General features: G+C 42.0%; 1 protein-coding gene across 1 annotated transcript in view; it reads right to left on the bottom strand.

The window, feature by feature from the left end:
* LOC145448795 (protein phosphatase EYA2-like) overlaps positions 1 to 14,537 on the bottom strand; it is a 68,376-nt gene extending 53,839 nt beyond the window's left edge. Inside the window, exons 1-4 of the mRNA XM_080327245.1 lie at positions 14,262 to 14,537; positions 4,778 to 4,915; positions 3,198 to 3,293; positions 1,424 to 1,627 (exon numbers count right to left, since the gene is read on the bottom strand). Coding sequence (XP_080183371.1) covers positions 1,424 to 1,627; positions 3,198 to 3,293; positions 4,778 to 4,904 — 427 coding nt within the window. The 5' untranslated portion in view covers positions 4,905 to 4,915; positions 14,262 to 14,537. The remainder of the gene's footprint in view (positions 1 to 1,423; positions 1,628 to 3,197; positions 3,294 to 4,777; positions 4,916 to 14,261) is intronic.
* Between the last annotated feature and the right edge of the window lie 164 nt (positions 14,538 to 14,701).

The raw sequence follows: 14,701 nt of genomic DNA, 5'->3' as shown, positions 1-14,701 counted from the left end.
TGTAAACACTTTGCGCGATTAGTAAACGTTAATAAAAAATATGGTGGACCGTAAAAATGCCATATTGTGTAGCTTTATTTCCAGAAATTAAGGGCATTACTGCACTTGCTTTTATACTTCAACATGTATGTTATTCGGACAAATGAACTGATATTAATTATAACTCAAAGTATATGATACTGAGAATTGAAGCTGAAATATAAATACTACTTCTAAAAGCAGCATATGTATTTCATGTTTTTAGTCCAGAAAGTTTCAAACGTGGTATGCTAAAACACTCTTCCAGATTAGGACACGCCATGGACATATATATGCTAGATTACGCTATGACAAGAAAAAGCTAGATTGCGAAACATCAGTTTCAAACGTTATGATGAGCCATATATACACTGTGATGAATTATTTCACGGGTGAAGGGCGACAAGGTGGTGCGAACGGAACCACGCCACCCCTCCACCTAAATTATATTCACCGATAATTCCGTGAAATCTGCGCGCGAAGCGCGACGAAAATTCTGTGCTTTACTAAACTTTTATGAAAATTTTATGTTAATACTCCGTGAAAACAGCTCCGAAATTCCTCAGGCCATCTTCCTGATTGGAAGATTGAACTACTTCTACTTGACAAACTGAAAATAGCGAAAAGTAAGCAAGTAGATCACAAAATATTAATAAGTAGAAGTAGCGAAAATCAGATCTACTTGAGTAAGTATCAGAAGTAGAGGAAAACTACTTGAGTACTTCGAAAAAGTAGAAGTACTTCGTTACTGACCACCTCTGGAAGTAACGCCGTAAATTTCTGTTCGAGTACAAGTGGACGTATGGCGATGAACAAACAGGTAATTAAGTTTTAAATTATGAACGTCCTGTGAGATATATTTAATTAGCATGGCCGAAAATGCACGCGAAGACGGCTTATGCAGCATATGACACGAAATTCATATTACCTTTTTTTAGTCAATTCACCAGCGGTCAGAGTAAGGTGAATAAATTACCCGATACCTGATTGCTATTGTTTTTTTGTTTCTTCATTCTCATACCATTGGTACCATTTGTACTGTTTACTTGTTATTTTACCATTTGCTTTGTCACTTGTTCTATATAGTTAGATTGACAGCAGTGATTTGCCAAGTCGTTAATTATAGGGATATATGGGACTAGAAACTGTGTATTTTGAAGGATTTTACGGTAAATAATGTAAATTGACCGTCACATCCACATTCCGCGTCATTTATGCGAATTTTAGTCGCCCGGTGCAGTCGCCAGGCTCTCAAAGCTATTAAAGAGGACGAAATACCAAAAAGGATGACATTTGGGCGTCATCGGAGGACATTTTCGATCTCTTGAAAAAGGTGAACAAATCGTATGGTATTGATACCCTTTGTACAAGAACACTCAATCAACCCGGCAATCCAACACATTACCAGAAAGGGCAGTTCTGTGGCTTTCCAACAACTGTAGTTCTTCGCTTCTGTCTCCAAGGGATTCGCTGGTCTGCTGGCTGTGATGCTCTTTTCCGTGTGACGTCATACGATCACCGACTGTATGCATTTGCTGTATCACTGGCACGGGCTGTACTCCATTTTGTTCGGGCTGCTCGTGGTCGATCAAATGCTGCTCGGACTCGGCTGAATAGTGAATATAATAGCAACGCTGGTATATTTGACTTGATGAGTGCTCTAAGCGTCTGAAAGAATCGAACATATCAAAAATCTTTTCAGTGTAGCGTAGTGGTATAATCCACAGCTGCAGCACCAATGGGTTGTGGGTTCGAGTCCGACCGAATTCGACTTCTGAATTCCTATCTAAGTGTCGCAGTTTTATCTAGGCTCCTCCTCGTCATATCATCCGCGTAAGCGATGCCATAAAAAGCCTAGAAGTGGACCGTGCTACAAGTCGACAGTTACGGAATCAAAAATAAGGAAGATCGGCCTGATGTAAATGACCGTTGTAGTCGACAAACACCATGAAAACAACAACAACCAAGAATACCTCAAACAACCCCGCTAAAGTTTTATCGAGCTTACATATATATTCGGCAAATTACATCGTAAATCTATGAAACTTAACACTTCCAAAATCTTAGTCTCAGCTCCTCACGACAGACTGATCTCTCACGAAAACATATATAACCATTTATTAAATCTAGATTTTTTGTTCGAAGGGCATTTAAAAACTAATAGATTGAAGAAAATCCCACGCAGTTGTATTAATAACATTCCGTTCCGTCGAACTAAATTTATCTCAGCAAAAATCCTTTCATGAGAATATTCCTCATCCTGGCTCCTCTAACGTAGACCGACAACCCGAAGGTAATTGGGGTAGGCTGTTTCATTAACGTAATTGTATAATGACATAAAACTTTCCATTGATGATTTCTACGCTAAAGACTAAACATATGTTGGACAAACAGGCTAATTCTCGTGACCCACTCTATGCGTTTCACCATTGTGGCGTTAACGCACAAAGGTTTTCCTGAGAAATTTTGTGTTAACGAAAACTTCCTTTTTCGCTCACCATTCACTCGTGAATACCCGGATCTTCGTGATTGACGGGTGATTTCCTTAGATGCAATTAGGAAGTGAAGTCGTAGCGTAATAACGCGAAAAAGTCACTAAGAGCACAGCCATAGCCAACCATCACATAACTGCACTCGCGCGCGTGCGGCCGTGTCAGCTACACAAAGGTATCCTATACATTCACCATCATAGTTAAACAAAACATAGTTCAACAGAATTACTTAACCTTCTGATATTTACCAAAATGGTTTCGGTTGTCATGTGATTACTGTTAGATAAATATATCAATATATCAATAAATATCAATATATCAATAAATAATAATAAATATATCATGTCAACAAATTTGTAGATAAACGAAGCTGTCACGATGAGCACTCTGCAGCACCATGGAATGTTCAATAATGTAGGACAAGATTGAGACACCACGATTCAGCTTAACATATTTTTACCATACTATTAGTTTGTTAACTGATATTGGTTAGTGAATTATTGTATTCGATATAGATATGAAATAATATCATATATTGATCGCGGATAAATATCGAAGCACACACAAACGAAAGAGGAGCGCTCGCATCTCACGAATCGTTTACAGATGATTCACGTTCAAGGTGAATATTGGCCGAAATCACAATACGATTAGGAGAAAGAGGTTGGTCCGTTTATCGCATGTTACCTGACTCTGTGCTGTCCTCTGCCATTCGTCCCGGTATTGATCTTGTGATTACTGTCGTCATGATCGCCTGAGTTGGCTCCGGAGAATGGGTGTTCACTGGATGCGAGAAAATAATATAATGTCCGGTTTAAACTACCATCTACCGATATTACAAGGATTTGCACTATATAGCTATATAGCAGTGGTTCTGAAGCTTTTTAGGCCGCGACCCGAATCTGAGTTTAGTGGTATTTCGCGACCCAAGCCTCACATCAAAAAGAATGCATTTTTAATATTAGCATGGTAAGTTTTGACGGGCTTGTATGAAATACCTATCGAGCAGACGACGGTGGTACGCAACGCACTCCATGAAACATTTCTGTAGCACGCTATTCCAAATTAGGGTGCATTATTTTCCACTGCGGTTCGCAATTCAATTGCTGTATTGTATGCTGCGTGCAAGAACGGAACTGTGCCGGTACAGGCCATTTCGACGACCGGGCATATCAATATCCAAGGTTTTGGCCAACTGGCGGCGGTCATTTTTGGCCAAGGTTTTATCATCGCAGATCTTGTTGGCACCGCACTTTTCATATCCGTATGTTGGCCGAAATTTCATGTCATCATGTGTTCCGACGCAGAAGGCGTTGTTGGCATGTGTCCCGTAGTCCCGCACCCGCTTGCTGCACATCCCTACACTAAAGCATCACAATGGTCTCCGACGGTGTTTTCCGATGAAACAGATGTCAGATATATCTTATCTTGAATTCATACCAATTGTGTAACACAGTTTACAAAGGTCGGTAAATTTCACTATCAAGCCATATTGTGGTAATTACTATACGTGTCTCGCGACCCAAGCTTCAAGAACCCCTGCAATATAGTCTACAACTTTATACGAACTGATTTGCATGTCACTATCATGTTTGTGAATTATCTGAAAACGATGGTACATTGGCATTTACAGACACTGTCAAGTTCATGGTTGGTGTGATTGTGATGTGTATTCGCGCAACTCACGCTGAGAAACGACCCGATGTAAACTCGCCCTTGTAAGTTGAAACTTGACACCACATTTATGCGACACAATTGCTGTCGGTGACAGAACAGCCGATCTCGGATTTCTCCACTTATCTACACACGAGTCGAGGTTTGAGCGCATGGAAGCGATTTCGGGTATTTGTCCGATCGACGAGATGTACAAAAGGTAATGAAATGACGTGTGCCAAATCCGTGATGTTGATAAACGCTGGCAACTTGAACTCGTCTATACACGGAAAATAGCCTCAAACGAATGATCAATACAGACGAAGTGTGGGCTAGTGAATTCGTGCCATATAGGTCTGACTTGGACAACTAGAAAATGTCCATCTTTTCTAAACTAGATTAGAATGGGAATTATAGCTGCACATCAGTTTTGGTCAAATTAGATTAGGATTAGAATTTTCGTAAACATGAAAACGGAAAATGTTTGTGCAGCAAGATTGGCTAGTTTCGCACTATACAGATAGAAATCGATATACGCCATGCCATACTCTACACTCCGATTGATTTGTCTATAGACGTGTAGAACTAGAAGGATACTGCTATTGGACACTTACCCATTGGGCTTGAGGTGGCGTTCGGGTGCATCATGCTCATTGCTTGCGGTGACGGCGTGAGTGTGGCGTTCATCATGTTCGGGTTTCCGGTGATAACTTCAACTTGTTCGGAGGGGTATTCGCGCATTTCAACCGGACCTGGAGCAACACGGCACCATTTGAGAGATCATGATTGTTCATATGCTAATATGTCCTTGTATTACAATTGCACGTTAGTGTTGTTCAAAAATAAAAATTTAATTCCTATTTTAGCGGCTATTAGCTAAAATTGTTAGGTTGGCTAAAAAAAAACGTTGCACACCAAATTTGACTCAAATCCAATTAAAGATGGAAAATATTCAATTTATTATGAAAAGAATTGCAAATATTACTGGCTACCCCATGAAATTGTTGAGTTGTCAACAAAAACTATGTAAAACAAATTTGATACAATTCCATTCCGTAGAAGTGAAGTTATTCCAGTTTTTCATTAATGATTCTTGGATTACCCGCATCCACGATTTTCAACTCCAATTACTTCTACCGGTCGGAATTGAGTCAAATTTGCTGTGTATCGTTTTATTACACTACTTCACAATTCCGTTGGGTAAACAAACAGTAAAATTTGAAAAAATATTCAATATTTGTGTAATAAATTCAAAATTTTTCATCTCTGATAGCTCCCCTCGTAGTCGAAACTGAGTCAAATTTGGTGTGAAATGTTGATTTAGCCAACCGAACAGTTTTTGCTAATAGCCGCAAAAATCTTGGGAAAAGTTATTTTTGAACAACGGTATTGCACATATATGTGTGTTTGAACAATGGAGTAGGCTACATGATGATGATCAGCCTATTGATCTAACAGGAATAATTCATGGTAGGAACTTCCAGGCTGCTGAGGCCTGGAATGATCACGGCGTGATGTTGTACTTTCCCATGACATTTGTGTGGCGTTCGCGACAATTATGATCCTTATCGGGCGTATCGTCGACTTTACAATACGATTTGCTGTGATTATTCTGGATTTAATTGGGGAAAACTACCGTAATTTCGCTAATTCGCTGCTTGGAATACCGGGGGTAAGAATGCGACACCCGTGTAGCCCAAGCTTCAGTATAAGATGTGTCTTTACATACGAGATACGACGATGACGCTCCGTTTACTGCTAGACCTCGATCACCTGTAGAGGTACATCGTACATAATTACATCTTTCAGACATAACATTTCCCACCGTTATCTGTTAACGAACTCACACACTCACCACTCACTTACACAGTCACCGCACGAGGTTACACCGGACCACGATCTGACCTAGTATAATATGTATCGTTTATACACAAATAATATACAGACAAATATGTCACTTCATTTCATAGCTTGTCCGTTTTATGTTCCTACCTCTGTTTACATGTACTAGCTCAAGGTGGGTGCTGTTGTTGTTGTTTGTGGTATTCATGGCGTTCGTCGACTACTATGGTCATTTACACCAGGCCGATATTCCTTATTTTTAATTGCGTATCTGCCGACTTGTAGCACGGCCCACTTATAGACTTTTTGTAAGACACCGCTTTCGCGGGTGAAATGTCCAAGGTAGGTGTCTGATTGAAAGACCATACTACAGGTGGATTCGACTTCTTCCTGCGTATTCATTTCGTCGCAATCTTGCGGCATTTTGAATTGATAAAAATACTTATAAACGAATGAATGAATGAAGGGCATGCAACGCAAATCTATATATTTGAAAAGCACTACTGATGTTGCAATGTCGCCCACTTGATTTGATGCGATCCCTACATTAGGCTAACCACCAAATAAAAAGCAGTTATATGTTTCTATTATTGAAATTACAAATGTGTCTGGGCTCGTACGCATTTTTTGGTTTGCTTTCTGTGCTCAATCTTGAATGTTTTATCATGTATGTCGGAGGGGTGTTCAATTGTACTGGCCAGCACCGTAACTGCCGCACCCCAAACCCCCCAATTGGGGGGGGCCCGAGCTCGAAGGGGGCCCAAAATTATTTCCTGAATTAGCATAAATCATAGAGTATCTTTTGAAATTTTATGCAGTTTTTTCAAAATTTTTTCGCGCTGCGCGCGAATTCAGGTAGCCATTTATCTATATTATTGGGTATTGGACCATTACCGCGCCCCGACCCACCAAGACATACAATCAAGTTTTAGGCCATATAACATGCGACTCCAAGAGGTGTGCCAGAACGATCGGCAGCGAGAAAAGCTTGACCAAAAAGGTCTATGCCCTTATGCAGACCGAAGACTTCGTTATATATACAAAATACTAGGGATGGTATGAAGGTGAGGTTCACGTTCGCGTTCTGTGTGTGAACCTTCGAAATTTAGGGGTTCACGTTCACAAACGAACCTTGGTAGGTTCTGCAGTGCGAACCTTTTTCATATATTACAATTTTCACTTCATTATAACATCTTTGGTTGAAATTTATTGCATGTCAACTGCGAGCCACTCTATGCGTGGCGCTGGCAGCATAAAAACAAATCAACACTGAATGACCATGCACCTTGAAAATCTCAAAAATTCTACATGCTTGGTTACAAATGTTTGCTCGAAATATCCAGCTTTACGTTTGTGAATATTTAGTGACTCTGTGATGTGAGCTTGGCCCGCAAATACACAAGATCAAGAGGGAAATACGCTATACGTAGGTACTCAACTTAGCCAGGGATATCCCTAACTTAGCGAATGATGCTTATTCAGCCAATCAATGAAACTGATATCGTTGTCTGGTAATAGAAATCTAGCTGCCGTACGGGGTCAATCTTGATTTCATGTGTTTATTGCATCATAAAAAACAAATCGTCGCGATTGGGGTGTTGGCTACTGCTATATAACTTTTTAATGGGGCAATATCGGTATTAGGTATGGAAACCCGTTTTACGCTCTGCGCAATATCAATGTAGCAATACTCAGACGCCGAATGCATTGTCTGGTCTGGCCTAGGCCGTTAAGTCGTAAGCTTATATTCCCTTGCAAGTCCTCGTTGGCAAAGCGATGGAAGATATTGATTTTATGGGATTATTATAAGATTTGATTGCCGCAGTTGACACACTTGACGACGTTTGTCGACGTTCACATTATTATAGGCTATCACATCACTGAAATGTAAGTTTGGAATTAGCAATATGACGTCACCTGACGTCATGAGGTTCACGTTCGTGTTCACACCATCCCTACAAAATACATATAGGTTTAATTCTCCATAGGCGCCTAAATGACTGGCGCCGAATGTTCCTGTCTTTGCAATCTGAACCCCACAAGACAAATACCATCCCGTTGGGAAAAATTTTATGCCAGTGAAGAAATACCAATTTGAAATCGTGTGCGTCTCTTAGTCTAGAAGCCTACATTTGGACGATTCTATATTTTTTGATATAGCAGACTTGAAGTCACGAAATAACATCATGTGACGAAGTCATATCAACGTGTCCGCCAGCACGAAGATGTTTAATGATTATTTACGGGCCCTCCCGTTTTCAAGACACTTCACTCAGCTCTACCGGTAAATCTAATTACGTGAGTAGAGAGGACAATAAATTGATAGCATAATATATATGCAATCGCCGATCTGATTGATCGATTTCATCATAAATTTGTTATGTTCGCGCATTTACGTTCAGTGTTGTTCATCTCCTAATTTCTTTAGGACTAGTAATTACCGCCAATCATTATTTCCTCGTGTGTCGTGCTTGTATTTATACCCTGTGTTCTGTTGTCTCGTTGTCTTTTCATTTAACTGTACTCTGGATCGTGTCGCTGCCTTAAAGTCATACTGCTGTAAAATATACTGATTCCTTATTGCAACCTCGTCGCATTGAGTTATTGTTCAAACAAGATCAAGAACATAACAATTGGTGTCAGAAGTCGGATTCATAGTTATTTCTGCGACGAAGATAAAGCATGGAAGAAGGTATACTGAAGCTGCTCGAAAAGCAGCAGGCAATGATGGCGAGTCTACATGAAACGATGGAACAGCAAAAAGCACAGCATAAAGAAGAAATGGCGCAATTAGCGCAGAGGTTGAGTCCCGGTACGTCAACATCTGAAGCTACCGCTCCCAAGTTTGATTCGTTTGTAAAATCGAAGGAGAAATGGGACCAGTATCTGCAACGATTCAACCATCACCTAGCAATTTACGGCATTTCCAACATGGAGAAGAAAAGAGCGTGTCTACTCTCATGGGTTGGACCTGAAACGTACTCGCTCCTACGTAATTTGTTTGGTGCTGCTGATGTCAGTGCGCAAACCTTCGACGCGTTGACCGAGAAGTTGTCTACACACTTCAAGGACTCCATTCATGTGCAAGCAGCCAGGTACGAATTTTACAATTGCAAAATGCAACCGGGACAATCGTACGCCGATTGGATCGCTACTCTACGCGGAATCTCCAAGGATTGCAACTTCACATGCTCAAGAGAAGGCTGTGATCAGAGCTACGTTGATGAGCTAATGCGCGATCTCATCATTAAAGAAACGCCGCACGCGGATGTGAGACGGCATTGTCTAACACAAACCAATCCATCCCTCGACGACGTTCTCAAAGTAGCCGCAACACACGTGAGAACGCTGGAAACTGATAGGGTTATCCAGGGCGAGAGTAGCGGTAAAGATACTTCCATCGTCAACAAAATGACTGGAAGCTATCAGAAGGGGAAAAAACCTTCCAAATCCATCCAAGGCAACTTCCCGGAAAGACTGAAATCCTGCAGCCGCTGTTTCATCGATCACCAGAGAAAAGACTGTCAATATCGACATTCAGTATGTCAGAAATGTGGTCGTAAAGGTCATATCAAACCTGTTTGCATGTCTACCAAACCTAGTATCATGCAACAGGTCACATCCGTCAATTTCTGCTCAGTGCCACTCTTCTCCTTCGACATCGATCAACTATATCGACGTGTAGGAAACCAGCTCTGGATCAACTCCAGCATCAACGGCATTCCGTTGCCGACACAGTGGGACACTGGTGCACCCTCCGCCATGGTGGGATTGACTGGGTACAAAACTTTGGGCTCTCCGAAACTCTCAGCATACCATTGCTCTTTCGTAGCGTATGGCGACAAGCCACTGAAAGTGAAAGGTATTTGCTCTGTAACCGTGCAGGTGGGTTCTGAAGTTCGAGTTGGCTTAAAATTGGTAGTTCTCGACGAACACCGTGGGCAAAACATTTTTGGTCTCGATTGGAGCGATGCTTTCTCCATGACCGCTAAGGGGACGTCTGCTTTGGATGCAATTTCCTCGCAGATGGTCAAATCGCAATCATGTAATACTATTGACATTTCTGATTCGAACGACAAATTGGTATCTTTTCAGTCCAAATTTCCCTCCGTTTTCTCTAATGTATTAGGACGATGCACCAAGACAAAGGTGACAATTCACTTGAAACCTAATGCCAAGCCCGTATTTAACAAGCCACGCCCTTTGCCTTTCGCAAGGCAAATCGCTGTTCAAACCGAATTGGATAGATTAGTCAATCAAGGTATTCTCGAACCAATCAATTACAGTGATTGGGCAGCACCAATTGTTGCCGTCACTAAGTCTAATGGATCAGTACGCATTTGTGGTGACTTCAAAGCATTGAATCAACAAATTCAGATAGATCAACATCCCCTGCCCTCCTTGGATGAAATCCTTCACAAGTTACAGGGTGGTTGTATTTTCACGAAAATTGATCTTGCCGATGCTTATTTTCAGCTAGAATTAGATGATGATGCGAAGAATTTGTGTGTCATCAACACGCAATTCGGTCTATTCCGTTATCGACGCATGTGTTTCGGAGTCGCATCTAGTCCCGCAAATTTTCAACGCTGTATTGATGCCATGATCGCCGGCTTACCCGGTGTTGCTAGTTTTATCGATGACATAATCGTTACTGGCATTGATGAACGCGATCATTTTCGCAACTTATCGCTACTATTTGAGCGCCTCACCGAGTACGGTTTCACCGTCAACTTCGCGAAATGTGAATTTTTCAAAAGTAGTATCGAGTACCTTGGTCACATAATCGACAAGGACGGCAAACGCCCGTCTCACAAATCCGTTGAAGCAATCAAACAGTTGCCTAAACCTCAGGATGTTCGCCAGCTACAGGCATTCCTGGGCAAAGTCAATTATTATCGCGCGTTTATTCCTAATTTTACGAATAAAGCCGCTGCCTTGTACCGTCTTCTTCAAAAAGACGCGAAATTCATTTGGAATACGGACTGTGACGCAGCTTTTCGCATTCTCAAAAACGACGTAATCGACGCTACGCAGTTAGCTCATTATGATGTAAACAAGCAGCTCATTTTGTCAACTGATGCTTCTCAATTCGGAATTGGCGCTGTCCTCTCAATCGAGCACAATGGCGAAGAGAGACCGATCGCGCACGCATCGAAAACCCTTTCCGATTCGCAAAAATCCTACTCTCAAATCGAGAAGGAAGCTCTGTCAATCATTTACGGAGTCACTAAATTTCGTCAATTCTTGTATGGTAGAAAATTTACGCTCGTGACGGACCACAAACCGCTTTTAGCTATTTTCTCGCCGGACAAGAAAATTCCCGTGATTCCAGCGCAACGCTTACAGCGATGGGCACTAACGCTCATGGCTTACCAATACGATATTCGCTATAAACCGACTAATCAGCACGGAAACGCCGACGGTTTATCTCGCCTACCAAAGGGTCCAGACCCTGAGTTTGACGAACTGGAAATTCGTGAAAACGCGGAGATCGTTCATGCTATTAATATGGCATTCGATGGCTTACCGTTAACTCGCAATGAAATTCGCGACGCGACGCTGAAGGACAAAACCATGAAACTAGTAAAATTATCTGTCACTCATGGTAATTGGAATCCAAAGACGAACATTGACGATTTTTCTTGGTTTTCGACTCGCAAACATTCGCTTTCTCTGCACGAAGACATAGTCATGCTCAATATTGATGGTTTTCAGCGCGTAGTCATTCCGCAGTCACTTCGCTCGCGAGTCTTATCATTGTTGCACGAAGGACATTGGGGTATCGCGAAAATGAAGCAGATGGCTCGACGTTACATCGCATGGCCTTCCATTAATCGCGACATTGAAAATCTCGTTAAGAGTTGCGACGCTTGCCGTAAGGTAATGAAAGCGCCTGATCGTCAGTATCGCGAATGGCCTAAAACGTCTGAAAGCTTTGAACGAATTCACTTGGATTTCGCAGGTCCAATAAACAACAAGATGTTTCTTGTCATCGTCGATGCGCATTCGAAATATCCTTTCGTTAAAGTAATGAATGTCGGTTCTACCACAACCTTGTGTGTGGTCAACGCTTTGAGGGAAGTCTTCTCTATCGAAGGCTTGCCCGTAACAATCGTCACGGATGGCGGACCGCAATTCACATCGAATGAATTCGATACGTTTTGCTCTAATTTGGCAATCAGCCATATCGTATCACCGTCTTTTCACCCTGCCTCGAACGGGGAAGCGGAGCGTTTCGTCCAGACTTTGAAAGCTGGATTAATAAAAAATTGCGACGGGGGAAAAGATCTCAATTTCGCGCTCCAAACACTTCTCGCTACGTACCGATGTGCACCGCACCCGGGCATAGACTGGAAAACGCCTGCCGAGATTTTACATGGTCGACAGCCGCGCAATTTGCTAAGTTTGTGCTCGCCCTTTGATAAATCGAAACCCGTTACGCCTGGACAATCAGTCACTCATTTCGAGATTGGTTCCTCGGTTTACGCTCGCAGTTACCGAAGCGGACCAAAGTGGGTTGCTGGCGTGGTGACGGAAATACTGGGGCGTGTTGTGTACATTATAAAAACGGATCATGGGTATTGGAGGAGGCACAAAAACCAACTCCAACCACGCTTGATTTCAGCTGGCCATAATAATACAGCCACACAGGAAGTTGCTCAGCCTCCGCAGTCGCAAGCTGAGCAACCATTGGTTAGGAACAGGGCACAAGGTCCTGCAGCTAGTCCTGCCCGTCCGTCGGGTAGACGTTATCCTCTAAGGAATAGCAAACCCCCGGATTTCTATAGACCTACGTAAATGTGGGTATCCCTTTAACTTACAGGGGAGGACTGTTATGTTCGCGCATTTACGTTCAGTGTTGTTCATCTCCTAATTTCTTTAGGACTAGTAATTACCGCCAATCATTATTTCCTCGTGTGTCGTGCTTGTATTTATACCCTGTGTTCTGTTGTCTCGTTGTCTTTTCATTTAACTGTACTCTGGATCGTGTCGCTGCCTTAAAGTCATACTGCTGTAAAATATACTGATTCCTTATTGCAACCTCGTCGCATTGAGTTATTGTTCAAACAAGATCAAGAACATAACAAAATTATCGAAAATTTTCGCGCATCGCGCTGGCTCACAGTATAGTACAGACAATTTCGTGACAAACGCGAACAACGTGATGGGGGGGGGGGTCGTTTCATCACCCTATGGGAGCCCAAGACCCACGTTTTTAGGGGCCTGACCAGGTGCTGTTTCGTTCCTGCCGGGTATACGCCCGAAGATGTTTAATTAATATTGAGTGGTCCTACCTTTTCAAACACACCTCACTTAGCTCTACCGGCAAATCTGATTACGCGAGCAGAGAGAAGATAAAAATTGATAGCAATTTATGCAATTCCCGATCATACTGACCGATGAAATCATGAATTCTAGAAATTTTCCGCGCTTCGCGCGCTTAGGCGTCAAAAGCTGATTCACTAAACAAACTCCCAATGAAAATGATGAATATCGGTAAAAGTGTATCGCCGGAGGGGGGTCTGGGGGGCGAAGCCCCCCAGAAGTTGGGTCTATAACCCTATGGGGGGCCCAAGACCAAAGTTTTGGGGGGGGCCTGACGAAGTGCTGTTACGGCCCTGGTACTGGCTACTTGATAAAATTGTTAGGTTACCTAATTTAAGCCTACACACCAAATTTGGTTCAATTCCAACAAGTAGCCGCATTGCTACAGGAGACGAAACGTTTTATTTATTACATAAAAAATAAGGAAGAAAATTTTCAAAATTTTCTGTTCACCCCACTAAAGTGTTAGGTTGTCTGTAGAAACGATGTTCACCAAATTTGACTCAATTCCAACCTGTGGAAGCGGAGTTATTACCGTCGAAAAAATTGGGATTTGAATAAAACAGTATTTACGGTGGCCAATTCTTTAATTATTTATTGTAGTCGTGCCCACCGTGATCCAAACCGGTTTCCTCGATATAATAGACAATATCTGGATTTTAAGAATAATATTGTGGTCTGCTCAAGTCTAAAGACAGTATATATGCTTTGGGAACTCGCCCCACGCAGGCATCCGTTCCGTGTACTATCATTACGGACAGACCTGTTCTGAAAAGGATTCCAAAAGCCCCCACTACGTGCCTATGTAATTTTAGCTGACTTATTGAAACATAACTCTGCAGAAGAGTAGAAACTCGATCAAAAATCAAACTGTAACCAAGTATTCTTTCTATTGCAAATTGAGAACCGGTGAGGATATCTTCTTACCTTCATATACAAACGAACGGGATTGCTGCCTAGTATCCTGCTTATACACTGCCCTGGTATTACACCTCCAGTTTCAGAGCAAAGTTAAGTCCATATATCGCTTGCTCTATAATTCCCAAGTTCACTTGCAATGATACCTTATACATACGCGCGGTGCGGAATATAGTTATTGATAAACCTGAGAAAACGTAAAATCTAGTCGGCAGCCGATTTTTAGAACCTTGATGCGTCTATGCTCTCATGTAACTAGCTGGTTATAAAATGAGCGGTCGAGAATATTGTAAAATTATTGAGATGCCTGGAGAAAATAGAAGAAAAGTTTGTGTCGCGCGGAACTAACAAAAGACGGGGAGGGACGTGGATTGTCGTTGAAATTTTTCGGGCAGCGAAGTTGTATGGAGCTGTGTAATAGATTTATTGTAATTAACACAACTCCGATA

The sequence above is a fragment of the Botryllus schlosseri genome, chromosome 10, assembly GCF_051294905.1.
Source record: "Botryllus schlosseri isolate E-star chromosome 10, Bs_hap1, whole genome shotgun sequence".
Taxonomy (NCBI): domain Eukaryota; kingdom Metazoa; phylum Chordata; class Ascidiacea; order Stolidobranchia; family Styelidae; genus Botryllus; species Botryllus schlosseri.
The sequence above is the reverse complement of the archived record's forward strand: the minus strand, read 5'-3'. Positions and strand labels throughout refer to the sequence as shown.